The sequence below is a fragment of the Peromyscus eremicus genome, chromosome 3, assembly GCF_949786415.1.
Source record: "Peromyscus eremicus chromosome 3, PerEre_H2_v1, whole genome shotgun sequence".
In the NCBI taxonomy this organism is placed as follows: domain Eukaryota; kingdom Metazoa; phylum Chordata; class Mammalia; order Rodentia; family Cricetidae; genus Peromyscus; species Peromyscus eremicus.
The window spans coordinates 59437767-59464864 of NC_081418.1; the positions used below are offsets into that span (position 1 = coordinate 59437767).

General features: G+C 51.5%; 1 protein-coding gene across 2 annotated transcripts; it reads right to left on the reverse strand.

Annotated features, from left to right (window-relative positions):
• Positions 1-466: 466 nt before the first annotated feature.
• On the reverse strand, positions 467-25540 carry Gbx1 (gastrulation brain homeobox 1). Of its 2 annotated transcripts, none has more exons than XM_059256639.1 (2): positions 24994-25540; positions 467-2919 (listed from the first exon to the last, which is right to left on the reverse strand). In XM_059256639.1, the coding sequence occupies exons 1-2, from the start codon at positions 25523-25525 to the stop codon at positions 2369-2371; spliced, it is 1083 nt and encodes a 360-aa protein (XP_059112622.1). In that variant the 5' UTR covers positions 25526-25540; the 3' UTR covers positions 467-2368. The 2 variants fall into 2 exon arrangements, with proteins under 2 accessions (XP_059112622.1, XP_059112623.1); XM_059256640.1 differs by having other exon boundaries at positions 467-2916; positions 24994-25384.
• Between the last annotated feature and the right edge of the window lie 1558 nt (positions 25541-27098).

A 27098-nucleotide genomic window follows, 5' to 3' on the forward strand; every position in this document is an offset into this window, starting at 1 on the left:
AGTAACCACACCCCGCACTGGCCCAGTGTGCAAAGGCAAAGCCTTTCTCCTTCCAGAGGGACTCCGACTCCTTCCAGAGGGACTCCGACCCCTGTGGCCAGTGTTGAGGGAGGCATCCGAGAGTGGCTGGCCCACGCCTTTCGAGGAGGTGGGAGAGGCAGGACGCTGGTGGCCGAGAGCCGCCTCGCCCTCCAGCAGCTTTCTAAGCTTAACCTGTCCCGAGCTAAGTTGGAAGCAGAGCCCAGATCCCCAGCTCCATGCCATATCCCTTTATTCTTGAAGTAAACCTAAAGTTTATGATAGATGAGAATTTATTAAGTTTGAGTGCTGGGCCTGTTTCCTATTCCTGGAACCACCTTGCTAGTGGCCCATATTTTCTGAAATATCTCGAACAGGTGGCCATGTGGTGGGCTGGTGCTCGGCCTGGGCACTCGCCCACATGTTGGTTAATAATCAAGTAACGCTATTGAGAAGAAACCAGATTTTATTGTTTCATCCACATCCCCCTCTTCAAGTCTATTAAGAGGCTTAGATGGGGCGGAATCTGGACAGCGTCATGAGTAGGTACAGGACTGGGTTCCCTGGGACCAGTATGGGCCAGCTGCAGACTCCCTAAAGACAAGCTGCTTGGGATGCCTCCATGCCTCCATGCTGCTTAGCACAGTTGGAGCTTTATGGAAAGCCAAAGCCTGGATGCTCGCCCCTCCCCCACCTTTTCAGCCCAGTGCTTGCTCCCACCTCACAGAACCTGGACTCCATCCAGCTCAGCTGAAGAGGCAACAGTTTAACCTCTGCCTTGACTTCTGTGTAGGTCAAGCATAAGGGATCCTAGCCTCTTGACTTTGAGGTACACCTTGCTGGGAATGAGCTGGACCTGGACTGCGTGTTCAAGGTTAAATTGTCAGCCTTACTGAAGTTGAATCTCCCAGGACGGGAGAAAGAGACAGTCTACTCTAGCTCTCTGTCCTCACTAGAGTTGCTTGGGAGAAATGAACTGCCAAGGACAGATTGTCTTGGTCTCCTAAGAGGCATTCAACACCCAACTGGATGTGACACCGACTACTTGGCCACTCCGGGGCTCACCAGTGGCCAGAGTGGCCTGTAAGGCAGGCCAGGAGTGTCAGTGGGTTGTGCTTCCGATCCTCCCTTGTGGGTGACTGCCTGATGCAGCTTGTGCATTTTTCTGTTTTCCACGCTCTAGTCCATGCAGGTCATGTTTCTCCCCCAAACGCTAGTTACCCCAGCAGCAGCCACGGCGCGCTTCTCTGTCTCCTTTCTCCAGCATCTGCGGGTATATAGAGCCCTGCTTCTGGGATTTCCTTTGTCTGCCCATAATCTCTGCCCCAGAGGCTGGCGGGAGCCTAACCCTTCAAAATAGAACGGACAGGAGAAAACGCAGCTGAGGTTGCAAGAGCAGAGAGGCAATGGGCCTCTGCCCCAGGCCTTGGCACCCGAGAGCAAATGAAGGCAGAGAAGAGGCTGGGTGCCTCTGTAGGGAAGTACTTCCTTATCTAGCTCAGGTGGTGGGGTGAGCCTCCTGTCCTGCCCCCCTCACTGACAGGACGGTGTCCTCTATGTAGGTGCCCCGGATGTTCTCCAGGGTAGACTGGGGTCTCCCATCAGTGCAGACTGAAGGGAGTTTCTCCCCTAAGTGTGCCACCTCTCCCAGAGAAGACACCAGGAGCACAAAAGTTGGCCTCCTCACAGGAAGTGGGGACCAAGTAGCCCGGTGGTAACAGGAGGGGTGGGGTGGGTGGGATGCACTGTGGAGGGATGCTTAAGAGTGGAAGAGGGGCTGCTGAAGAACCCCCCACTTTGGCCATGACAGTTCCATCTCATGTCTTTGCATGTCCTTATATTGAGCAGCAAGATGGCGCCTTCACAAAGCGGTAGCAGGGTGAGACTAACTGGGGGAAGCTCAAGGAAGCCATTTTCCCAGTCCCCCTTTGGGGTACAGACAAAAGACAAAATAGTTCCATATATACACACTTTACACAAAATAAATAAGGAACTGTGGCCCCAGGCTGGTACCACCCAGGACTTCTCCCCTCTGTTAGAAGCTGCCCCCTCAGGCCTTAGCCATGGAACCCTCTAGTCCTGGGCATTTCATATCCCCACCCCAGGAGTCCACTTCTGCTCCAGAAGCTCTCGGAGATCAGAATTTGAACCCTGCACCCCCGAGACCGCCAGTTCTGAGGTCTCTAGGGCAGTCCCAGGCAGGCCAAGCACTCGCGTCTGCAATCCAGGAGCACAGCTGACCTCTCCCCGAGCAGGGTCCACCACGCCCCTCTTGTCGGCAGCACCCAGTGAGTCTTGGGCAGGCACAGGTGCTGATCCTTTGCCTTCCGGTCAGTCCCCAGGACCCCCATCAGGGCCGGGCCCCCTGCTCCATCTGTTGGTGCTGGCTGCGCACAGCAAACCTGTTGACGTGCACAGGGATGGGCACCACAATCTTGGGGTTTCTCACGGGCTCCCCAGAACGGCTGCTCACATTGCCAGCCTTGATGCGCTTCCACTTGGCCCGGCGGTTCTGAAACCAGATCTTGACCTGCACCTCACTGAGCTTGAGGGCGTGGGCGATCTGGGAACGCTCTGTCAGGCTCAGGTACTTCTTGCAGTGAAACTCCTTCTCCAGCTCCAAAAGCTGCTCGCTGGTGAAGGCTGTGCGCCGCCTTCGGCTTTTCCCCCCGGGAGTGGTGACCCCTGTGGCCACTGGTGCCCCCTCCTCAGCGCCAGTCCCCAGGCTTCCCTTTAGCTTCGATTTAGGTCCCAGAAGAGCCCCTGGGCCCCCTGCAGAACTGTCCAGGAAGCTGTCCTCGCTGTCACCGCCTGAGCCCTCTTCCTCCTGCTCGCTGCCTGCGGGGTCTCCTGCTGGGGCCTCCAACTTCTCCTCATCTGAGCTGTACACCTTCCCCTCTGCTGTGCGGGGTGGACGGAGAAAGCAATGGATGCAGAAGGAGAGGCACATGGAAGCATGGCCAGGAATGAGCGAGCAATTGACATAGGAAACAACACGTTCGGAGAGGAAGAGATGGGTCACAAGAGACGGGATGGCCATCCAAGGCGGAGCGGGAAAAGGGTTAGAGGAGACAAAGAATGGGAAGAATGGTTTTAACCAGTAGACTTCACTATGGAAAAGCAGGGAGGCAACACACATGCCAGTGACCCCCTCAGCTTTCCCACCAGCCCAACGCATGCTCCCTACCACCTCCTGGCTCCCTCCAAAGCTGGTACCCACCTGAGGTCCCGTGTTGCACTTACACCCACCCTCCAAACCCAGACCTGCCATCCCAGGATGAAGTAATATGGAAGCTGGCTGGAGAGGACTGGGCTACACACAGCTTTTGTGTCCTCCCAGGAATCCTCTCCAGCCGCAAGAGCAAGCGGTATCCTGACTCTTAGCCCCTCAGACCCACATACTAGATCCAGGTCACAGAATCTTATGTCAAGATGGAAACTTCAGAGTCATCTGGTCTCATTTTAAGTCTGAAGCCAAGAAATTCTAAAGGCCGGAGAATGAGATCTCCTTGTCCACCTGGTTCCCCTTCTTTTTCTTTTTTTCCCCGAGACAGGGTTTCTCTGTGTAGTTTTGGTGCCTGTCCTAGATCTGGCTCTATAGACCAGGCTGGCCTCGAACTCACAGATCTGACTGGCTCTGCCTCCCGAGTGCTGGGACTAACGGTGTGCGCTGGTTCCCCTTCTTAACCAGACTGCCCTGATGGAAGGCCTTCAGCACTGCCATCTCCTTATCTGTGGCTGAACTTTCTCCCTGTCTCTTGGCCCCCTGGTCCCTTTCTAAGGCTCATCCTTAATATCATCAGCATGCCGTCATCTCTTCCCTGCACAGACCCTGGCCAGGGCTGCCTGCACAGCACCAATGGAGGCTGCCTGAGGCTTCGGAGAGAGCTTGATGCCAGCAGGAAAGGTTGGAGGGAATGTGGGAATGTGACAAGGAGAAACTAGACAAGAGAGTGTAGGAAGACATCTTGACTCCTAGTGGGTGACTGTGTTGTCACAGGGTGTAAATATTTTAATCCATACTCAATTCTAAAATTTAAATCAATCCCTGGTTTTACTCGGATCCACTGATGTCTTTGTCACGGCTGCAAACAAAGCATTTCAAGTGCTTTTTAGGGCTGGGGAGATGACTCAGCTGTACAAGCATGAGGGACAGAGTAGGGATCCCCAATACCAACATAGAGAGCCACATGTGGTCAGGTGTGGTGGCTCATGCCTGTACCCCCAGCCATGGGACAGAGATAGATCCTGGAGGCCACCAGCAAACTAGTCTAGCTAAAATGAGCTCCAGTTTCAGTGAGAGACCCTGTCTCAAAACACTAAGGTGGAGGGCCAGAGAGATGGTATAGGGTGCTGTCAAGCCTGATGACTGTGTTCGGACCCTGAGACTCACATAGTGAAAAGATGAAACCACCTTTCAAAAGCTGTCCCCTGACTCTGACTCTGACTCTGACTCTGTCTCTGTCTCTGTCTCTGTCTCTGTCTCTGTCTCTCTCTCTCTCTCTCTCTCTCTCACACACACACACACACACACACACACACACACCCCTAATTTCCTTTAAATATTTGTTTTCAGTATTTGAGTTTTACAAAGTCCTTTGTTTTCTGCTGAAAGGAAACAACAGAAATCCCAAAGACAGCCCAGCAACCAGTAAGGGAAGAACACAAGGATGCCGTAACCTAGGAGCTCAGTGAAGGCGGACTGCGCGAGAACAGTAGTGCAGCCCACACCCCCACGTCCCCCACACCACACTCACACTCCTTAGGTGTGTTCAGAGGGGAGACTAGAGCTCAGCGGGAACTGGATCCTGGGTGCAGTGAACGGTGCATAGATAAGGGGTATACAAGGGCATGGCGCCCGGGGGCAGGCGGATGAGAACGGCCCTGCTTTACTGCAGCCCCTCCTATAGACTGGGCCTATAGTCAGCAGCCTGTTTCCACCCAGTGAGTCCACACGTGTTCCTTCGTGCCTGCTCCTTCTTCTCAGGAGCCACAGCAACGTTTGCCTCGGAGGCCAAGTCCTCAACCCCACTACTGCAGCCAGGACCTTCATGCTGCCCCGGCCGCAGCTTATAGCAGCCCAGCCAGGCTCCAAACTGTCCCATAAGCAGCCTGCCATTCAGGTGTCTCATGATGTCTAGAAAAAATGCCAACCTTGCCAGGCACGCCTTTAATCCCAGCACTTGGGAGGTAGAGGCAGGCAGATCTCTGTGAGTTCAAGGCCAGCCTAATCTACAGATTGAGATCCAAGACAGCCAGGACTATTATACAGAGAAACCCTGTCTCAAAAAAAAAAAGTAAATAAAAATTTAAAAAGTGGCTGGGCGGTGGTGGCGCACGCCTTTAATCCCAGCACTCGGGAGGCAGAGCCAGGCGGATCTCTGTGAGTTCGAGGCCAGCCTGGGCTACCAAGTGAGTTCCAGGAAAGGCGCAAAGCTACACAGAGAAACCCTGTCTCGAAAAACCAAAAAAAAAAAAAAAAAAATTTAAAAAGTGCCAACCTTACCTCAGCCCTGGCCACAAACACTTCATTTTCTGCAAGATTAAGGCCCGGGAGCTGGAGAAATGGCTCAGTGGTTAAGAGCACTGGCTGCTCTCTCAGAGGACCAGTGTTCTATTCCCAGTACCCACTAACAACGTGGTTGACAACCATCTGTAACTATAGTTCCAAGGGATCTGACGCCCTCTTCTGGTCTCCACGGGCACTACATGCACATAGCACACAGACATACATGCAGGCAAACATTCATATACATAAAATAATCAAATAAAAACAAATAAATCTTTTGTTAAAGATTCAGGACATGGGTGGCCCTCCTTCCTCTTGCTAAGGGATTTTGTTCACACCATCTTTTTTTTAAAACTTCACAGACTCAGATTTCTCAAGTCCCAAATGGAAATCTCGACCTTTCTCCCACCTTTCACCCTTAGCATTCCTCCGCACCTGGCCTGGTAGTACCCCTCCTCCTCATCTTCAGACTCCACCGTGACAACACTCTTCATTTCTCCCTCTCATGGCCCCACCCCAACGCCCCACCAATCTGCCTCTCAGATCTGACCAGAGCTGGGCCCTTCCTCACCACCTCCTCACTGACTTGGCTTCTTCTGGTGGTTTTCCTGTCTTCTGTGCCCACCCATCCCCAGCCCTCTCTCTGTTGGGGACACCCCATTCCTCCCCAGATCAAGCACTGGCTCCTTCCCTGGCTCCTTCAGGCTGGCCCTTCTTCCTCGTCATCCTCTTAGAATGTAGATGCTTCTCGGATTCATCTGCTGCCATAATATGTGACATCAACTTCATTCACTTTATTTAAGAAAAAAAAACTATGTCTCTTCTTATTAGAATATAAGCTTCACAAAAATATGGATTTCAGTCATATTTTGTTCATGGTGATAGCTTTGGTATCTTAAAAATTACCTACAGAGTAGGCATTTAATACATATTTAACAAGTGAAAGCAGCTATTTCCAGTGCATGCATGCCTGCTTTCTCCTCTCTCCATCGGTTCCCTTTCTCGGGCCCTCCTGAGATCCCCCTTCAACTCCACCCTTTCCCAGCACGAGTGGACTCTCTCCTCTGCTCATACCACCCCAGTGTCCAGCGTGCCTCAGAGCTTCCCCACCAGAGGAATCCTGTAGGATCTCATGGTGCTAAAGGAAGTGAAGAAAGTCCCAACACTATTACTAAGTCCTATGCTTTCAATTTTAAAAACATACTCTGTAGTAATTAATAATACGTTAACAAAAACATAGCCTGACGGTGCAATGTTTTAAACAGTGTTAAAAAGGCAGAAACTGGATTTCAGGGCTTGAAGGATAGAGCCATTTAGTACAGTGCCAAGCCCCCGGGGGGGCTTCCAATAAATCTAAATTGATGATGATTGAGAGCAGGCTCCCCGCTCCTCGATCCGGCAGAGCCCTCCTGAGATCATCTCATCCATCCCTCTGTCTTCAGACAGATCCAGAAACTCCAGCCCACACAAGCAGCCCACCCTCAGTGCCGCTTTTAAAGCCGTATGAGGAGCGAGGGTTCACGGCCTCTCTCCGTTTCTTGATCCCGGTGGGACACTGAGTGGCAGGGACATGAGTGTCTGTCTGTGCCTTTATGATCGTGACATTGAAGACTCTGATAAGCTACCTCTAGACCGTGGGTGGGGGGTGGGGTAGCTGAGAGGAACACACAACCGCTGGCCTCCTCAGAGGACAGCTTTTGGAACAATGAAGGGCCCCGAAAGAGGGGAGACCGAAGGAAAGGGAGAAGCAGGCAGGAAGGAGAATAAAGCCAGCGGGAAATGGAGTTCAGAAGTGGCAGAAAATTAAATGATGAACCAGACAAAGTAAAAGGCTGAGTTCCATACAGAGACAAGGCAAACGGGGGGTGGGGGGCGACGACAAATTGAACAGTACCATTTCCACCCTCCGCCCCCAACCCCCAGTACAGACACATCTGCTGTTGTCACTTGCTCTTTGCTCAACCAGCAGAGGGCACACTGAGAACCTGGATGGAGTCAGGGACCAGGAATGAGTGAGCCACTCAGCTACCCATGGAAGAAGACAGGCCTTGGCAGGCAGCAGGTTCACTCAGCTTACCATTTCCACATAAGTTAGTTAAAAAGAAATGCAGGGGGCTAGAACAATGGCTCATCACAACCATCTGTAACTCCAGTTCCAGGAGATTGGATGCTCTCTTCTGACCTTCTTGGGTATCAAGGATGCACGTGGTTATACATACATACATGCACACAAAACATTCACACATAAAGCAAAAAAACCTTTTTCAAAAAGAAAGAGCAAGGAAGGAGGGAAGGAAGAAGGGAGGGAAGGAAGGAAGAAAATGCAGCTGGGTGCGATGGCACACATCTTTAATCCCAACATGGGAAGCAGAGGCAGACAGTGAGACCCTCAGCCAGGACTGCTTTAAAGAAGAAGAGGAGGAGGAGGAGGAGGAAGAAGAGAAATGCAAGCCATTTTCCTTCTGCTTTATAATAAATGTCAACGGTGAAAGAGTCGAAACAAAAGTCACACATTTTTGTGGTTGACAAAAAACGAGCCTGCCGCTTGCTTGAGGTCAAGTCTCTTAATGGAGCCTTGCGCTTGCTTGGAACTTGCTATGGAGACCAGGCTGACCCTGAATTTGCAGCAATCTCCCTGTTTCTGCCTGCTGAGGGATTCCATGGGTCTGGTTTATCATGCCTAGCTGTCAAACCTTTCTGGCAAATTTTCTGTTTGTGAAGTTTGATGTAGAGGAATTGGACGAGATAGATGTCAGACCCACAGAAGTCAATTTCCAGTTGAAAATGGACTTAGTTGACAAAACAAGATACTACCGAACATCTAAAAAAAATTTTTTTTTGAGGCCAGGTCTCTCTAAGTAGCCCTGGCTGTCTTGGTACTTGCTATGTAGACCAAACTGGACTCAGACTCACAGAGATCTACCTGTGTATGCCTCCTCAGTGCTGGGATTAAAGGCGCGTGTTATCATGGCCAGCTTCCATTGAACAGCTTATAATGGAGAATAATGACCCGGTGCAGGAATTCTCCAACAAAATGAAAAGTGTTTTGAAGTGTAAGTGGCCGAGAAGGCAGAAAGATCATGACCTCATGTATGGGAATGTTAGAACTGGTACCAGAGTGTGTGCTAGGCTCCCTGTGAGTCCAGAGCCTGTGGAAGCCTCAGTCTGGCCAGGGTGGTTAACGGTGCAGAAGGCTGGTTAGCTGGAAACAGACAGAGTTCACAGGACTGCTCCTGTGGCTTATAGACTGCTCATGCACTTATCCTGGGAACCAGAGCTCTCAAAGCTTGAACTACAGTTACTCAGAGAGTGGATGCCAAGAGAGCTGTTACCCCACTGAGTCCAGAGACTGCACTCAGGCTGCAGATGCACCAACATGTGGACAGTGGCTGCTTCCCAGAGGAAAGGCAGCGGCTCCACAGACTGGGAACGCTATGGAGGTAAAGGGCCAGTCTGTTGAGGCCTCAGTAGGCTTTCCTCCATCTACTAAACAAAGAACTATGGGCAACTAGGGGGAAAACCGGGAGAAAGAGCCTTCTCCATGTGAAGAGCACACCAATTGCTTATCCAGTAACAAGTGATCAGCCCTGAAAACATATATACAAGTAACATTATACAGACCAAGCAAGTTGTATTTAATAATATTCGTGTATATACATACATGTATATAATAACAATTAATGAAAAGAGGCCATGAATTTGGAAGAGAACAAGGAGGGGTGTGTGAGAGGTTTGGAGGGAGGAAAGAGAAGGGAGACATGATGTAATTATGGTATAATCTCAAAATCAAAGGGATAAAAGGGGTCCAGTTGGGCTAGAAAGGAGCCACACAGAATCTAGGGAAGGTATTTTCCCAGCAGAGAGAATACACAGTGCTAAGGCTGGGCATCATAGTGCACGGCTGAAATCCTGGCACCAGGGAGGTCAAGCCTGGAGGCCAGCCTGGGACAGCCCTGGACTTGCCTGCCAAAGGTGACAATTCCACACTGGAGTCATCAAGGATGATGAACGCCATTGAAGGAAGGTCTTCAGACTTATGCCCCAGGAACACTCTCAGACCGAGCTGTTCCTTGGTGTCCCAGCTACTGCTCTGTGCTTGCTTAGAGGAAAGCGGCCGTCTGGATGACTGAAAGACGTCCGTAGTTCTGACTTGGCCACTTCCTCACTCAGTTCCCAGGACAGAGACCCTCCCTTCGTGAACTCCCTGGACAGCCATTCTTTTCCTAGCAGTGAGGGTCAAAAGGTGGGAGAAATCCCAGGTCGCTTTCCCAAAGAGACCCAGCTGCACTTCCCAGTCCCCAGGGCACTAGCCTGCCAGGTGCCATCACTGGACCACTCCTTTGCAGGCCAGGACTTCCTCCTGTCTGTGACTCCTCAGCCCCCCTTCAGATCATTCTTTGCTCATCCCTTTGATTTGCACATGGTCAGCATGCCACTGTCGCTCTGTCCCACGCCACGTCATAAGGAGCGTTCCTGTCTCTTCGCTCTCTTCCCACCCCTTAGCAGTCCTTGCTCCACATAACCAGGAGGACCTTCACTAGATCACTGCGATTCTGCCTCTCCCAGCTCTGTGACAAGCTCAGGGTGGTTCCAAGTCCCTATGTGTCCCAGTTAGTTTTTCTGTCTTGACACAAGCTAGACTCATCTAGGAAGAGGGACTCTCAACGAGGGATTTCCTCCATCAGATTGGCCTGTGGTATGTCTTTGGGGACATTTTCTTTTCTTTCCTTTTCTTTTCTTTTCTTTTTTTTTTTTTTTCCGAGACAGGGTTTCTCTGTGTAGCTTTGCACTTTCCCTGGATCTCGCTCTGTAGACCAGGCTGGCCTGGAACTCACAGAGATCTGCCTGCCTCTGCCTCCCAAGTGAGTACTGGGATTAAGGGTGTGCATCACCACCGCCAGGCGACATTTTCTTGATTAGTGATTGAGAGAAAGGGCCCAGACCACTGAGGATGGTGCCACCCTTGGGCAGGCGGTCTTGGATTATATAGGAAAGCAGGCTGAGTAAGTCATGAGTAAGCCAGTAAGCAGTGTTCTCCATGGCCTCTGCTTTAGTTCCTGCCCCGGCTCCCCTTGACGACAGGCTCTGATTGGGACATGTAAGCCATATAGACCCTTTCCTCCCCAAACTGCTCTATTGCAAGAACAGAAAGCCAACAGGGCAGCATGCTATTTCAGACCCAGCAACCTTCCGTGGTCCTCCACCATCCCCAGTGTCCTGCATAACCTTGGGCTTTTCAGAGTGCTTCTCCATGCTTGTTCTCTTTACCGGGCTCCACTCTGTCAGCAGACCCCAGAGTCGCTAACCTGACTATCAGGTGAAGGAAGTGGAATCGTAGAAAGATGAAATGGTTTTCCTAAGTCCCACAGCCAGGGACTTTGTACCATGTCCAGAATCTCGGTCTCTGAAATCTCCTGGCACTCCTCCAGCCTTTCCAGCAGATTTTCTTCCCTCACCTCCCACCTGAAGTAACAGCCCTTCCCAGGGGCCTCTCCCAGGAGAAAACATTTTTAAATTGTTTGGTTTGTTTTTATTTGTATGAGTGTTTTGTCTGCAAACATGTCTTGGTACCAAATGCGTGTCTGGTGCCCAAAGGAGGCCAGAAGACAGCACCCAATCCCCTGGGAATGGAGTTCCAGACGTTGTAAGTCACCGAGTGGGTGCTGGGAATTGAACCCGGGTCCTCTGGAAGAGCAGCCAGTGCTCTTGACCACTGAGCCGTCTCTCCAGCCCAAATAACCTTCTTATCAAACCCAAGTGTAAGCCTCACTTCTTCCACATACACACAGACTCTAATTTAATCACTGAAATTACACCTGGCACGCTCACAGAAGATTCCTGAAATTGCCTCAGAAGAGGGCCCGTCACGAAGCATCACATTGTCTTTAGCAAGTGAATTCCCCCCATTATTCCCAAGACAGAATTCCTACCAGATCTTTCTTACCCTTGAGAGCTTGTGTGATGGAATCTTACCAGTTGGTATTCCTTTTCTTTGAAAATGTATTTTCTAGGTCGGGAGAAATTGCTCGGTGACTAAGGGCACATTCTGTTCTTGCAGAGGGCCTGAGTTCTGTTCCCAGGACCCACTTAAGCTGGTTCACAATTGCCTGTAACTCCAGGTCCAGGGAGATCCCCTGTGGGAGTTCACATTCACATGCATGTACCCACATGCAGACACATGCACACTTAACACACAGAGAAACACACACAGAGAAACTCACACACATCCTCACATACACAGACACACATACACACACTTCCCTACAGACACACAATTAAAAGTAAGTTTTAGAAAAGAGAAAAATGTACCAGGCAGTGGTGGTGTACACCTTTAATCCCAGTACTCATGAGGCAGATACAGGTGGATCTCCATGAGTTCAAGGCCAGCCTGGTCTTTAGAGTGAGTTTCATGTCTTGAAAAACAAAACAAAGCAGCAGAGAGAGAGAGAAATGGTGTAGTAGCACACACCTATAATCCCTGCACTCAGGAGAGAGAGAGAGAAAAATGGTGTAGTAGCACACACCTATAATCCCTGCAGGCAGGAGAGAGAGGGAGAAATGGTGTAGCAGCACACACCTATAATCCCTGCACGCAGGAGAGAGAGGGAGAAATGGTGTAGTAGCACACACCTATAATCCCTGCACGCAGGAGAGAGAGGGAGAAATGGTGTAGTAGCACACACCTATAATCCCTCCACGCAGGAAGCTGAAGCAGGAGGATGGTGAGTTTAAGGGCCAGCCTGGGCTACAGGGTAAGACTGTCTCAAAAGGAAGGAAGGGGAAGGACCAGGGCTGTAACTTAGTGGAGTTTGCCTCGTGTACACGAAGCCCTGAGTTTGGTGATCAGCACTGCCTCGGCAGAGCTTCCTTAGGTTGGAATCAGAAGAAAAAGCCACAGCTTTGTGGAGGGGTAGGTTTTCCCACCCTGCCCTCCTCATCGCAGGTCCCAGTCTCTCAGAGTCTCCCTGATCTCTTCCCAGACCTCTGGCTGCTTCGCTGGCCCGTGAGGAACCTTCCCACCTTCCCACCAGTGTTCCTCCCCCGTGCTGAAAGGCCCGAGATGTTGCTTGCTGCTCTCCTTCTGGACCAGGAAGACTGGTGATTTTTTTCCTTCTCCCTTTGCTCAATGACATCCCCTTCTTTGGGGCCTTGTTTCTTGGGCTGCACAGTACCTGGTAGCCTGTCAATCACATTTTTCTGTGCTTCTGCACTCAGGTTGGCCTGTGGCTAGATGGGACCATAACGACATGCACATCCTGAGCACAGGTGTCATCCTGAGTTGTACACACAAGAATTTTAAACAGGCACTATGACAGGTGAGAGCTGCTGGTATTGTGCTCCTCACCTCTCTCTAGGGTGGGTGTCTTAGGGAAAGAAAGACGGGAAGACAGAGAGAGGAGCCCACAGAGAGAGGAGCCACAGACAGAGGACCCACAGCGAGTGGAGCCACAGAGAGAGGAGCCACAGACAGAGGGAGCCACAGACAGAGGAGCCCACAGAGAGAGGAGCCACAGACAGAAGAGCCACAGAGAGAGGAGCCACAGACAGAGGAGCCCACAGAGAGAGGAACCACAGACAGAGGAGCCACAGACAGAGGAGCCACAGACAGAGGAGCCCACAGACAGAGGAGCCCACAGACAGAGGAGCCACAGAGAGAGGAACCACAGACAGAGGAGCCACAGAGAGAGGAACCACAGACAGAGGAGCCACAGAGAGAGGAACCACAGACAGAGGAACCACAGAGAGAGGAGCCCACAGAGAGAGGAGCCACAGAGAGAGGAGCCCACAGACAGAGGAACCACAGAGAGAGGAGCCCACAGACAGAGGAGCCACACAGAGAGGAGCCACAGACAGAGGAGCCCACAGAGAGAGGAGCCACAGACAGAGGAGCCCACAGAGAGAGGAGCCACAGAGAGAGGAACCAGACAGAGGAGCCACAGACAGAGGAGCCCACAGAGAGAGGAGCCACAGAGAGAGGAGCCCACAGAGAGAGGAGCCACAGAGAGAGGAACCACAGAGAGAGGAGCCACAGAGAGAGGAAGGAAAACCCAACAGCATCTGCAGCTTTGGATGCTCTCAGGTACTTTGGTGTTCCATGAATCAACAAATGCCCATCTTAGCTTAAATTAAAGTTGAGGAGTTAGAAGCAATGGCTTGGCACTTGCTGCTCTTCCGGAGGTCCTAGGTTCAGTTCCCAGCACCCATGTCCAGTGGCTCACAACTCTGGTTTCCAGGGAATCTGATGGCACATGGAACACATACACACTCACGTACACACACACACACACACACACACACACACACACACAAAATAAGTGATAAGTGAATTAATAAATTAATAAATGTTTTTTAAAACTATGGTTGAGCTACCATCACAAAGCAGTCCTGAGTTAAATGTTGTCCTGAGCTGGCAGGTGGTGTCACACACCTTTAATCCCAACACTTGGGAGGCAGAGGCAGGCAGATCTCTGTGAGTTTGAGGCTAGGCTGGCCTACAGAGTAAGTTCTAGGACAGCTAGGGCTACACTATGCGGGGTGGGGATGCTGTCACAAGTAGCAGCAACGATCACCAGACTGCAGACACATGAGGTCCTCCACCCAACACTCCATCCACACAGTCCCGCCCCATTTCCCGAAGCTTTTCCTCAGAGCACCACCTAGTCTGGAATTCGTTTGGAGGTTAAACATCTCCATAATCTACCAGAGTAAGAATTAGTATCATTCAATCAGCAGCTTTGCTCCTGGCACGGAACAGAAGCAGATAGGAGCGTAGGAATCCAGACAGGAGAAAAGGCTGGAGAGGAAGGGGCGATCAGGGCCCAGTCAGCACAGGAGAGAGCTTTGGGTCAAAATGGGAGACAGGGAAGCCTGAAGGGAAGAGAAAGAGCCAGGCACACAGGTGGCCATGGTGGGCCACATCTGAAATCCCAGTATTTGGGAGGCTAAGGCAGGAGGATCATGGTTCAGGGCCAGCCTGGCCTATATAGTAAGACACTGTGTCTGTTCTCCCGCACTGGGGGAAAGGCAGAGACAAACTGAAGCCTGGATTGTATTAGACTCAGCACGACGTCCATCCTGCCTGTCCCCTACACAGTGCTCGGACTAATGTGTGCACCATCACCCCAGAAATGTCTCTTTGTCAGTGATGCTACCTCCCCTGTGTCACCCCTAGGAAGGAGATCTCTCACAACAAAATGTTGTGGAAAGCTACCAGCTATTTGAAGAGCTAAGACAATGGTGATTCTGTTCCTTTTATCTATCTATCTATCTATCTATCTATCTATCTATCTATCTATCTATCTATCTTTGTGTGTATGGATATTTTGCCTGGATGAATGTTTATTTATTGCATGCATGCCTGGTGCTCATGAAAGTCAGAAGACAGTGTTGGGTCCTCTGGTATTGGAGTTATGGAAGGTTGTAAGCCATCATTTGGTTGATGGGAATAGAACCCAATGCTCTCACCTGCTGAGCCATTGCTCCAATAATGCCCACCCCCCCACACACACACTTTGATATAGTTTATCATATAGCTCCAGGTTGGCCTCAAACCCTCAAATCTACTGTTCATCGAGAATGCTTTGAAAAAAAGAATGACCTTGAACTTTTAGTCCTCCTGCCTCTACCTCCCCGGTGCTTAGATCCAAGGCGTGCGCCACCACACTTGGTTTTATGCGGTTCTAGGGATCTGGCTCCCAGCTCCATACATTCTAGGGAAACAGTCCGCTGCCTGAGCTATATCCCTAGCCCTCCAGTAATACTTTCTTAAGTCCAGGACTCAGTGTAACGGCCTTCCTGCTTACCTGGTAACTCAGAGATAAATGCCATGGCCCTCACTTCCCTCGTAAAGGCCACTGGGGCTTTACAGGTTAGTTTTAGTTGTCTTCCTCAAAGAAGTAGCACCACTGGCTCCATGCCCATCATTCCCGGGCACAGCCTGCCCTGGTGCCTCTGTGCCCCTTCTGTCGCTAACACTGTGTAAAGAGACAACATGCCAGTGTTATCTGACATGAAGAATAACCTGGACGGGCAACAACAGAAAGTCAGGCACAGACTCCATAGCCCGGCTTCTCCTGCCCTGGTTGCCACCCTCCATCCACACCAGGTACACGCAAAATCCCTTCCACTGCGATGCCATAGCCTGGTTCCACCTCCCTAGTCTCTGGTGGTAATGTCTTCCCAGCCTTAGACCCAGACCTGACATCCCCACATGGTGTACACAGCCAACCGGCCTCTGACTTCTCCATGGACACTCCTTACCAGGAAGCACAGAATTCTCAGACCCCTCGTTCAAGGTGCCTTTAATATATATTAAATATTACACACACACACACACACACACACACACACACACACACACACGTGCAAGAGCCAAGGCACATCAGAAGAGGCATTAGGACCCCCGGAACCGGAGTTACAGGCAGTTGTGAGCCACCACAGGGGTGCTGGGAACTGAATCCAGGTCCTCTGCAAGAGCAGCAAGTGCTCTTAATGGCTGAGCCGTCTCTCTGCCCCCCCCCTTTAATAAAAGAATGACTCGTCAATAACGGTATTCTTAAGGATCAAGCAGAATTGTAAACCAGGCTTGGTGACACACACCTCTAACCCCAGCTAATTGAGAGGCTAAGGCAGGAGGATTGTGAGCTCTGGGCCAGCCTGGAACTGAGACCCACCCTCATCTTGCAAACAAACAAATAATAAACTCAAGCATATTAAAAGACAAACAGGACTGGAAATAACTGTCAAGATAACTTAATTCAAAGCCCTAATTTTACTGATGAGGAAGCAGAGAGGTGATGTGGCCAACACCGTGAGGTTCTGTGTGTGGGTGCATAATTCACGGGATTCCGGCACTCGGAGCTCTACTCCATCTCTCCTTAATGCTCCCTGTGAAAGCTCTAGCTTCACCATGACCCCCCTTCTAACCTCTCTTTGTACTTCACAGTTCAGAAATCTGCTGCCACTACCCAGGCTACAAATGTTTCTGTGTTTGCCTCCGTCCTGGCGTTTGCAAGGTGCTTTTCCGCTCACAGCCCTCCTCCCCATGATTACCACTGATCCTAACTCACATACTGATGTTCCCTGTTACAGGAGACTCACTACTCTCCTCTACTCCATGGCCAGTGAAGACCCTGCTCTGTGGCTTTCACCAGCTTGGGCTGTCTTTCCTGAGGACACCTGAATTCAACTCATGCCGCTCACGGCAAAGCCAAGCCTCTCTCCCTTAACCCACTTTTCTTCAGTCAATTGTTCCCTCCAAATTCATGCAAGCTGGCAACCCCCCCTCCCACACACACATTCACAGTTCCATAAAGGCCGCCAGCCTCTCCTCTGCAGCTAGGAACCCAGCCTTCCCTGTGTCTATGCACACAGACTGCAGCAGACCTTCACCTTTTTGTTGTTTTGTTTTTTGAGACAGGGTTTCTTTGTGTAACAGGTAACAGCTCTGGCTGTCCTGGAACTCTCTCTGTAGACCAGGCTGGCCTCACATTTACAGAGATTTGCCTACCTCTGCCTTCTGAGTGCTGGGATTAAAGGCCTGCACCACTACTGCCCTGCTCAGACCTTCACTTTTAACACCCCCACACACAGCTGCTTCTCCCCACCCAGCCCGGGCATTCATTCCCCATTCCCTCGAAGTCAGTGGTTCTCAACTTTCCTAACGCTTTGACCCTTTAAAACAGTTCTTCATGCTGCGGTGACCCCCCCCCAACCATAACATTATTTTTGTTGCTGCTTCATAACTATAATTTTGCTGCTTCTATGAATCATGATGTAAATATCTGTGTTTTCCAATGGTCTTAGGAGACCCCTGTGAGAACGGATGCTCTAAGTAATGTTCTTGACTCCACCTCAACTCTTCTTAGTGACCACTTAAGTCTCTTTCTTTGTACACCTGATTTCTATTTCCCAAAGTCAAGTTAGCTCATGGAAAAGACCCAACTCTTCTACCACCTTCCCGGGACAGCGCTTGCCTGTAGTCCTTTAAAGCAGCCTTGAGCTCAACGCAAAGCACTTGGCTCATAATATTGTTATGTTCCCTCTTCTTTCCAATTGAAATATTTTCACCATCACCACCCACAGCAGCAGCAGCATGAGACAGAGGCTCACTGTGTAGCCCTGGCTGGCCTGGGAATTTCTAGGTAAACCAGCCTGGCCTCGAACTCAGAGATCCACCTGCCTCTGCTTCTGGAGCTGGCAATAAAGGCATGCACCACCACTCCCACACTCCCAGCCATTTATTATTCTCTCTCTCTCTCTCCTCTCCTCTCCTCTCCTCTCCTCTCCTCTCCTCTCCTCTCCTCTCCTCTCTCTCTCTCTCTCCCCCCCCCCCCCCCAGGGTCCCATGTAGCCCAGGCTGACCTCAAACTTATTCAAGAACAAAAATGGCCTCGAATCCCTCCCTGCGTGCCTGACTGGCTCCTTTCCACCCCCCACCCCCACCCCCCCCCACCCCACCCCCCCCCCACCCCGTTCCCAGAACAGCCTCCCTGCCCATTACTGTGAGCGAAACAATTTTCTTCCTAAACTGGGAGTGATGGCACACGCCTTGAATCCCAGGTGGATCTCTGAGTTCAAGGCCAGCCTGGTCCACAAAGCAAGTCCCTGGATAGACAGGACTATACAGATAAACTCTGTCTTCAAAAATCCAAAACAAAAAGAAAAAGCGTTTTCTCCCTAATCATCTGTAACACATGCTTCCACAGGTGTGCGCCGCTGCAGGAGCTGCTCCGCCCCACACGAGTCAAGGCATCGAAGCTCTGTTCCAATCCCCCAGCAAAGGCCTCCGGTGAGAGGGCATCTCAGGAGAGGGACTTTGTGATCTGCCACTCCTTAGGGGTTCTTAAGCTCTTTGTACCATGAACTCCCCTGGCAGGTGGATAAAACCTACCAGCCCCTTCTCAGCTTCAGCTACATGGCAGAGAGTACAGTTTTATACTGGAAGCCAATTATATTAGAACACAGTTATCCAGGGCTGAAGAGATGGCTCTGACTCCTGAGTACCAGGATTAAATTAAAGGCATGTGCCACCATACCCAGCAAGAGTACTGGCTCTTAAAGACGCAGGTTGGGTCCCCAGCACCTACATGGTGGCTCACAACCATCCATGACTCCAGTTCCAGTGTATCAGATGCCCTCTTCTGACCTTGGTGGGCACCAGGCATGCACACGGTACACATACACACATACAGGCAAAACATTCATATGCATAAAATAAAATAAATTTTAAAAAGTTAATTAAAACAAAATACTTAAAAAAATACAGTTATCAAATCCCAGCACTCAGGAGGCAGAGGCAGGCGGATCTCTGTGAGTTCGAGGCCAGCCTGGGCTACCAAGTGAGTTCCAGGAAAGGCACAAAACTACACAGAGAAACTCTGTCTCGAAAAACCAAAAAAAAAAAAAAATACAGTTATCAAATATTTAAACTTAGTCTTGTCATGTAATCATGCTTCTTTATTAACACAAGAAGCATTATCTCTCCAAAAAATGTAAACCTTCATGAAAACACGTGATTTCTATCCATGAAAAAACTTCATGTATTGCTAAGATGATCATGGTTTTTTGTTCCACAATCACACATTAAAGGACACACCAAGTTTTAGCCAGGAGTCAGCAAGAATAAAGACGTGACTTCTTCCACCCTGCCAACAGATTCCTCAAAGGAGGTCCTTAGAGCTCAGGGTCAGATCCCTGCTTTAAACACTTGGTCTAGGAATAGAAAGGGACATCAAAGATCCCCTCAGTGGCCGGTGTGGTACACGCCTTTAATCCAGAGACAGGCAGACCTCCAGGAGTTCGAGGTCATCTTGGACTATATACCAAGTTTCCAGGACAGCATAACATATCTCAAAAGCAAACAAACAAACAAACCACCACAACAAGCAAACAAAACACAGCCAAACAACACACACACACACACACACACACACACACACACACACACACACACGCACAAAAATCACCTCAATGAAAACTTGATCTACATGAGGAAAGTAAAAGCCTAAAGAAGTTATGGAACAGTGACTCTCCCAAAGTGTCTTGAACACACCGGGCTCATAACAGACATACAATAAAACATTCTCCAACTGGAGCAGGTATCAAAATCACACAGCAAAATAACGGCAAAGCTGAGACTTGAGCCCTTGAGTCAGAACTGCTAAAAAAAAAAAATGTTCTTTCAGCTACATTAAGTGAATGCAACACTTGCGTTTTTAAATTTTATAATTATGTTACTATTCAGTGTGTCTGTGTGAGCATGTGCACCGAGGTCAAAGAACAACTTTTGAGAGTCAGTTTCCTCCCATGTAGGGCCCAGGGATTGAACCCAGGTCTTTGGACTTGACAGCAAGAGCTGACACCATTTCTCTCACCCGACTTTTGTCTCCTTTAAAAGTCAATGGAGTTCTGGGCGTGGTGGCGCACGCCTTTAATCCCAGCACTCAGGAGGCAGAGGCAGCAGATCTCTGTGAGTTCGAGGCCGGCCTGGTTCTAGGTCAGCCAGGGCTACATAGAAAGACTCTGTCTCAAAAAGAAAAGAGAAGAGTAGAGGAGGGGAGGGGTGGGGAGAGGAGGGGAGGGGAGGGGAGAGGACAGAAGTGAAGGAAGTCAATGGAGGGTTAGCTGGGGCTGTAACATCAGAAGTTCAAGGTCATCTTGCATATGGTGAGCTTGAAGTCTGCCTGGGATACACAAGAACTTGTCTCAAAACAAAAATAAAGATGGCGATTGAGACGGCCCGGCAGTCAGGCACACTCACTGATCTTCCCGGCACCGCGTCCTCAGGTGGCTCACAACTGTAACTGTAACTACAGCTCCGGGGCCCCAACAGTCTCTGACTTCTGTACATATATGCATGTAATTTTAAAAAGTAAAATATTTCAGAGAGACAAAATAAAAATAAAATGTGAAAAATCAACTGCACAAGCTGAGCGTAGTGGTCCACACCTTTAATCCCAACCCTTGGGAGGCTAAAGAGGTGGAGTGTCGTGAGTTTGAGACCAGCCTGGGCTACACAGAGAGTCTGAGGTTAGCCTGGGAAACAGAATGATACCCTGTGTTAAAAAACAAAACAAAAAGTCAGTGGAACAATCAATCTCTCTGTGCACTTTCTCAAAAGTTCTAGGAAAATATACTCTAGGTCTTGGTCACCTAAAAAAAAAAAATGTCTTGTTTTCAACAGGAGAAATCTCTGGCTCTACAGCACGTCATTTCCTGTCTCCCTCTCATAGATAAATATCATATCTTGACAGTCATAATGGGCACCTATTCAGAAATTAATTAATGGTCATCTAAAAATGTTCCCCGGCTACAATCAGGCGCTCAGCTTACAGCAATCAGCCCTTGAACACTACGCTGCTCTGAAGTTTCCTGGTCCCTGTGTGATTACCATTATTACCGCAGTCTCCATTCGGAAATTAGCAGATCCTTACCTGTTCGGTTTTTTTAAAAATAGTGCTCCCTACACTGACATCTCCCAGGTTGGTCCCTCACACTCTCTCATCCTCTACACCACCCTAGCTACAAATGTCTTCATTTGTTCCACATCCAACACAGTCATCACGCCTCACGCCAGTCTCTCCTTGTATTTCTCACCCATCTAATGGTTACACATGGCATACCCACCCCCACTCATTGTCGAAGCTTCTGTATCCAAGAGGTCCAGCCTTCAAGCGGAATACTCCAAACACTCTCTGTCTGAAGTCCCGGCCTGCATTTCCCCAAAGCATGGTTTTCTTCCATTACTCCCCAGCACACAGCATCCTCCCCGGTGGCGATCAGCTGTGTGATGCACAGCCTTGCCGTATCTGGCACACTGGTTAGCTGGGACAGACTGCTGGCAGCCAGAGCTCACGCACTTCTTCAGATCCCCAAGAGCAGCTCAGACCCTCTTGGGGTTGAATCTGGTCTGCCCTCTGCCCGTTTCCTGGGATGCTGAGGATCTGCTACCCCACTTCCTTCCTCCACGGCTTTCGTGAGACTGGTCTGACAGACTCTTTAGATGTATCGATAGGGTCTCCATCAGCACCGGAAACAGGGCTAGTTTGAAGACAGCTGAGCTGGGAGTGGGGAATATATGCACTGATTTCAAAGACGTTATGAAGAGAGGACACAAAATATGTCACTCGAATATTTATATGGATTAATGCTGAAAAGATATTTTGGACATATTTGATTAAAGAAGGTTGTTATTCATTGCACTAGTTTCTTTTATATTTTTAATGTGGCTAGTGAAACCTTTAAATTACATATATTAATAAATAGCTTGCTTGATGTTTCTAGTAGTCAGCTCTCACTTCTTTGGGTTTCTGTTGGTGTGTATGTGTGTGCGCATGTGTGTGTGTGTGCGCGAGTATCTGAGAGCTCAAGCGTGTGTGAGCACTTGTGTGTACTGAACACAAGCTAGCCAAGCATTCTACCACCCCAGCCCCACTGGTCCATATTTAATCCTCCCTACACGTTCAAAATTCTCTCCTTTTTATCACTCCTAGCAAAAGGCTGCCCCCAGTTATCCCCACTGCACCCCATACTCCCAGCCTGGAACTCTTTCAATCTCCCATCCTCAGCGTTTTTCCGATCCATCATTTCTTGTCATAGTCCCCCCCCCCCTCCATTTGCTAACATAGCTTTTACCCCTACAGTCAAATTATAATGAGGTTCGGGGCATTTTCTTCCTTAGTTCTCATACAGAGTGGCATCTGTCTTAATTCTTAACCAACTGAAAAATTTTTCCTGTAATTCCCAAAGTATAGAACTTTTTCATTCTCCAAATTGGCCTGTCTTCACTAGACGTTTTCTTCTTTTCTTTTCTTTTCAAAGACAGGGTTTCAAGTAACCCAGGCTGTCCCCCAACATAATACGGAGCTGTAGTTGGCTTTAATTCCTCTTCTGCCAGCCACTACCTCCTAGTTATGGGTGCCACCACACCCAGCTATTCTATAAGGTCATTTAAAGAGGCTAGCGATTATATATTACATATTCAACAAGTGTGAATGAGCAATAACTTCAGCCCAGTGCCACCCACCCATCCCCCCCAGGAAAGCAGCCGTCCCTCTGCCATTTTAAAGACTGTATTCCTTCCCAGACTCTTTTCTGTGGAGGCTCCTGTTCCACGCACAGTGAAGAACTCTCCTACTCCATCCCAAGTACTCTGAGACAGTCCCCCAACAGAAGGTTCCATTTCCCATCAGCCTCGGTGGCCATGTGCAGTCATTCCCCGGATGGATTTCATGCCTAACGTTTCAGTAACTGCATTTTTTTTCTTTCCACAGTCACGTCACGGAAAACTCACACCTGGGAAGGCAGGGGAGTGGCTGGTGGCCAAGGGCCGGGACAGCTGAACTGAGGGTGAAGGCAGCTTCCAGCCCCCCTGAACCCTGACTTCCTTACTGCTCTTCCGGTACCCACAGTGATACTGCCACAGCTCTTCCCAGGCTGGGGCATGACCTTCAGCACAGGAACTGTCAACACCCTCCCCTGCACGGTCTCCTTCCCATTATATCGCCAACAAAGCCCCTGCCCAGCGGCGCTCCAGCAGCACACACAGCTCCTTTTCTTGTGGATTACATTTTCCTCAGATCAGAAAATCTCTTCTTTCTTCCTGCCTGTGACACCAGCCCGTCATCACCCTCAGTCCCGAAACCCCGTCTAGTGGATATTACTCCCGGTGGTGCTGAAACTCTCGGCACGCCCTGGCATTTCTATTTAGCTCTCTCCCAGTCCTCTTGTGACAGAACTCTTCCTCGCACGCTTTTTCAGTGAGATTGCTCACTTTTCACCCAGCCCAGCCCAGAGTTCCTCTTCCCACAGACAACCTGTTCCCTATCCCCGATCTCCAGTCCGTCCCTGTCTGTCGTCACCCCCCCCCCCAGCTCTTTCCTCACTCCTTTCTTCTCAGGAATTCTCTCCTGCCCTCTTCTTCTGTTGATATATTTGGTTTTCTAGCCAATATTGGGTTTATTTCAGAAAAGAACCCCCGTTATACATAAGAGTGGAGAGGAGAGCCGGGGACCCTGGCAGGGTGTGGATGAGCTGTTTGCGCTCCCGTGGTGAGGGCACACCCCCTCAGTGGTGCTCCACCTGTGGGTCCCCTCCCACCTTCCCTGGCTTTCTTCTGTGCCTGGCTCTGCCCCCAGGCCCCATGGGTGGCCTCCACAGCACCTCTTCAGTAGCCAGCCCTGTTTTCCTGCTTTTGAACTACTCCAATCCTCCCTTCTTAGGGGCTCCTGCTGCTCTCCATCCCTCCACCCTGCTCGTCTGCCCCGACCTCTCGTCTCCTGTCTCCAGGTGTCTCTCATCTGCTCAGCGTCCTCCCGAGGAGTCTCTGCTCTGACTTCAGATCCTCTTGGGTCAACCAGTTTAGAAAAGGAATTACCAACAGATGAATCCCCACAGTCAAAATGCCCAGAGCTAAATCAAAACTGGAAGCCAGGCTTCTTGACTGACCCATGGGCAGTTCACAGCAGAAGCCTGTCACCAGGAATTGCCTGCCTGCCCCGGTCAATGGTCAATGACTCTTGGACCCTCTTCTTGCCTCTGCAATGGTCATCCTCCAGACCCATCGGGTCGTTTCCATCGGCTGAGCTAGGTGCCATGAACTGTGGGGCAGAAGTGGGCTCATCCCAGCGTGAAGGAAGTTTAAGCTCTCTACCCTTGCACGGGCTATTTTTCTTAATTAGAACTCACCAGATTGCATAAGCCTTGATCTCGGCACACCTGGCTCTGCCTGGCTAGGAGAACGCTTTTTGGCTTTAGGATGCCGAGGGCAGGACAAGAGGACTTTGAGGGAATGGATTCTGATCAGGGTCCATTTACTACAGCTTGTCTCCGTGGAGAGGGCATCCTCCCAGGGCTCTTGAACGACCTGTCAGCTGAATCTTAGCAGCAGGATCCTCAACTCTTCGTCTTAATGCCACACCCAACTCTAGCAGCCTTTAGCATCTCTAGTGCTAGCCTGCCCTGGTCCAGCGCCCAACCTGGTCCGCCAACGTTTAGGTCTAGTCTAAATGAGAATTCAAGAGTGACCTCTGCTAAGGGGAAGAAGCTACAGGCTCACCAGACCCTCCTTTGCCCTGCATCCACAAAGCCCATGCCCACCGTTTGAGTGCTGAGGGGTTGATTCACAATGCGCCCCCCCCCCCATTCTAAACTGACAGTTGCCCCCAAATGTCCTGCTGGGGCCCTCAGGAAAAAACGAAGGGATTCTGAAAAAGAGACTAGGCTGAAAAAAGAAAAGGGCTAGGCTTGTGGACGACAATGCCATGCCGAGAGAAGCGTGCCACCGGTGAGGCTTCAGGCGCTCCGAGGCCAGAGCAGGGCTTTGGGACCTGGAGGCGTTGGGGACTGAACACCGCTCCCGAGCTGGGATCTGGCACTCCAGGGCTCCAAGCAGGTGGTAGGAGTTCTGGACTGGTCCCGGTCTGGGACTTCCTTTCGGTCGAGCCCATGTCGGTGCCAACACTTACCCGGCAGACTCGGGAAAGTCTCTGAGAAGTGCGGTGGCTGGGGCGGCGGGGGTTCAGCCACTTTGTCGCGCGCCGGCAGCAGCTCGTCGGCGTCCAGCGCTCCCTCCGTGCGCCGGGCCGCGGGCTCGGGATTGCTTCGTGAGGCGGTAGAGGCGGCGGCGGCGGCAGCGGCGAGCTCCGGGGGTCCGTAGTAGGCATCGGGAGGCTCTGCGAAGCTGGGCAGCGCAGTGGTCAGCGCCACCATCGAGGGCACCGCCTGGCCCAGCCCAGCGCAGAAGGTGTTGCTCAGGCGGCCCGCGAAGGAGGCGAGCGGGGCGAGCGGCGGCAGGCCGGCGGGCAGCGGCGCGGGGGCCAGCGCCTGTGGCAGCACGAGGGGCCGGTAGGGCATGAACATGGGGTAGCCGGTGTAGAGCAGGTGGCCCGAGCGCGGCGGCGGCGGCCCGATGAGCGAGTCGATGGAGAAGGCGGCTCCCGGGCCGCCGCTGCCCCCGCCGCTGCCCCCGGGGGCGCCGCCGCCCGCCGCTCTCTGCATGGCGCTGCCCGGGCCCCGCCGTGCGCCCCGCGCGGACACGCAGGGCTCGCTGCGGGCGCGCGGGCCGAGGTGGCGGCGGGGCGCGGGCTCGGCGCAGTGTGGCTCCGGCGCCGCGCTCCCTCGCTCATAAGGAGGGAGGGGGCGGGCGGGCGGGCTGGGGGTGTCGCCCTCCGGACTCATCCATCTTCCTCAAATTACGCTTCACTTGCTCCCTCCGCCCGCCGCCGCGCCCGGCTCCCGCGCCCCGCGCCCCGCGCCTTCCCAGCGGCCCGGCCGGCCCGGGACCCCGCCCGCCCCCCGCGGCCCAACCAACTATTATTAATGCAGATTGATGAGGCCGGACCCGCCGCTTTGTGAAAGTTTGCGGCGGGCGAGGAGGCGGCGGCGGCAGCTGGCCAGGTCCCCTCCCTGCGCCCGGACCTGCTCCCGGCTCAGCCCACGCGGCCCCGGCTCTGTGCGGCTGGAAGGGCGAGCGGGGCGCGGCGGGGCGGGGGTGCGCGGGCTGCGAGGGCGTACTCCGACCGGCATCCCACCCCGGGCCGGCGCCGGGCGCCGCGGTCCCTAGGAGCCCGGACGCGACGGGAGACAGCAGGGGGCGCGCTCTCCACCCAGGGCCCCGTGCGCGCCTGGGGCCACTCGTGGGCGACCTCTTTCCTACTGTCTCCCCAGCCCCTTTGCACTCTGCCCTGGACTCGGTTTTCTAAGCATTGACTCTTGCCCCTTCTCCCTCCTTTCTCCTCCATCTCCAACTTCTCGCTCCCGTGGGAATTCGAGTGCCCACACTGGACCAAGTACTTACCCTTCCTTCACCTTTCCCCTGCACCTCTCTCCCACCCTTTCCATTCCATTCCTTTTCTTTCTCTCACCCTTCTTCCCTCCCTTTCGGCCTCCCTTTTAACTCCGATTCCTCTCTTTTTGTTTCCCTATCCCAGTCTGTCTTACTCTATTTTCTCACTCCCTGCCTTTATCCGTATCTCTTCTGTCTGTCTATCTGTCTGTCTGTCTGTCTCTCGTGTGTCCTCTCTCTCTCTCTCTCTCTCTCTCTCTCTCTCTCTCTCTCTCTCTCTCTCTCTCTCTCTCTCTCTCTCTCTCCATTAATTTCCCTGATTGGCTCCCTGGCTCCAGCGCGTCTGATGAGCCCTATTCATTCTCGGGCCTGACACTCTCGACCTGCCCTGGCTGATTGCTGGGGGCTGGCCCCAGGAGCGCTGATGAGCCCCAAGGGTCAGCAGCGCTAATTATCTGCTAATTGCAGATGACTCTGCTCACCTCCCCCATCCTGCCTTGACTGTCCCCCTCCTCTGGTTCCCAGCAGCCGATCTGTCGTTCTAGAGGCAGAAGTCATTGGCTTTTGGCTGCATAAGCACCTCAGGTCAGTGAGTGGGATCAAGACATGCAAGAAGAGTGGCCCGAACCTGAGGATGCAGAGCAAGCTGGCCCACAAAAGTGCTGCCGCCTTTGGACAAGGAAACTATTCGGGTGGGGCCAGGAAGAGCCTAATAGTTCGCAGGGACAATAGCAAAGACAGACAAGTTCAACAAGATGCAGCTTAGGAGTGCAAGGGATCCTACTC

Coding starts and splice junctions, on each gene's coding strand:
- Gbx1 (XM_059256639.1), bottom strand. CDS start 25,525: ATGCAGAGAGCGGCGGGCGGCGGCGCCCCCGGGGGCAGCGGCGGGGGC. Junction 2,920..24,993: donor GACTTTCCCGAGTCTGCCGG/GTAAGTGTTGGC, acceptor CACCCCGCACAG/CAGAGGGGAAGGTGTACAGC.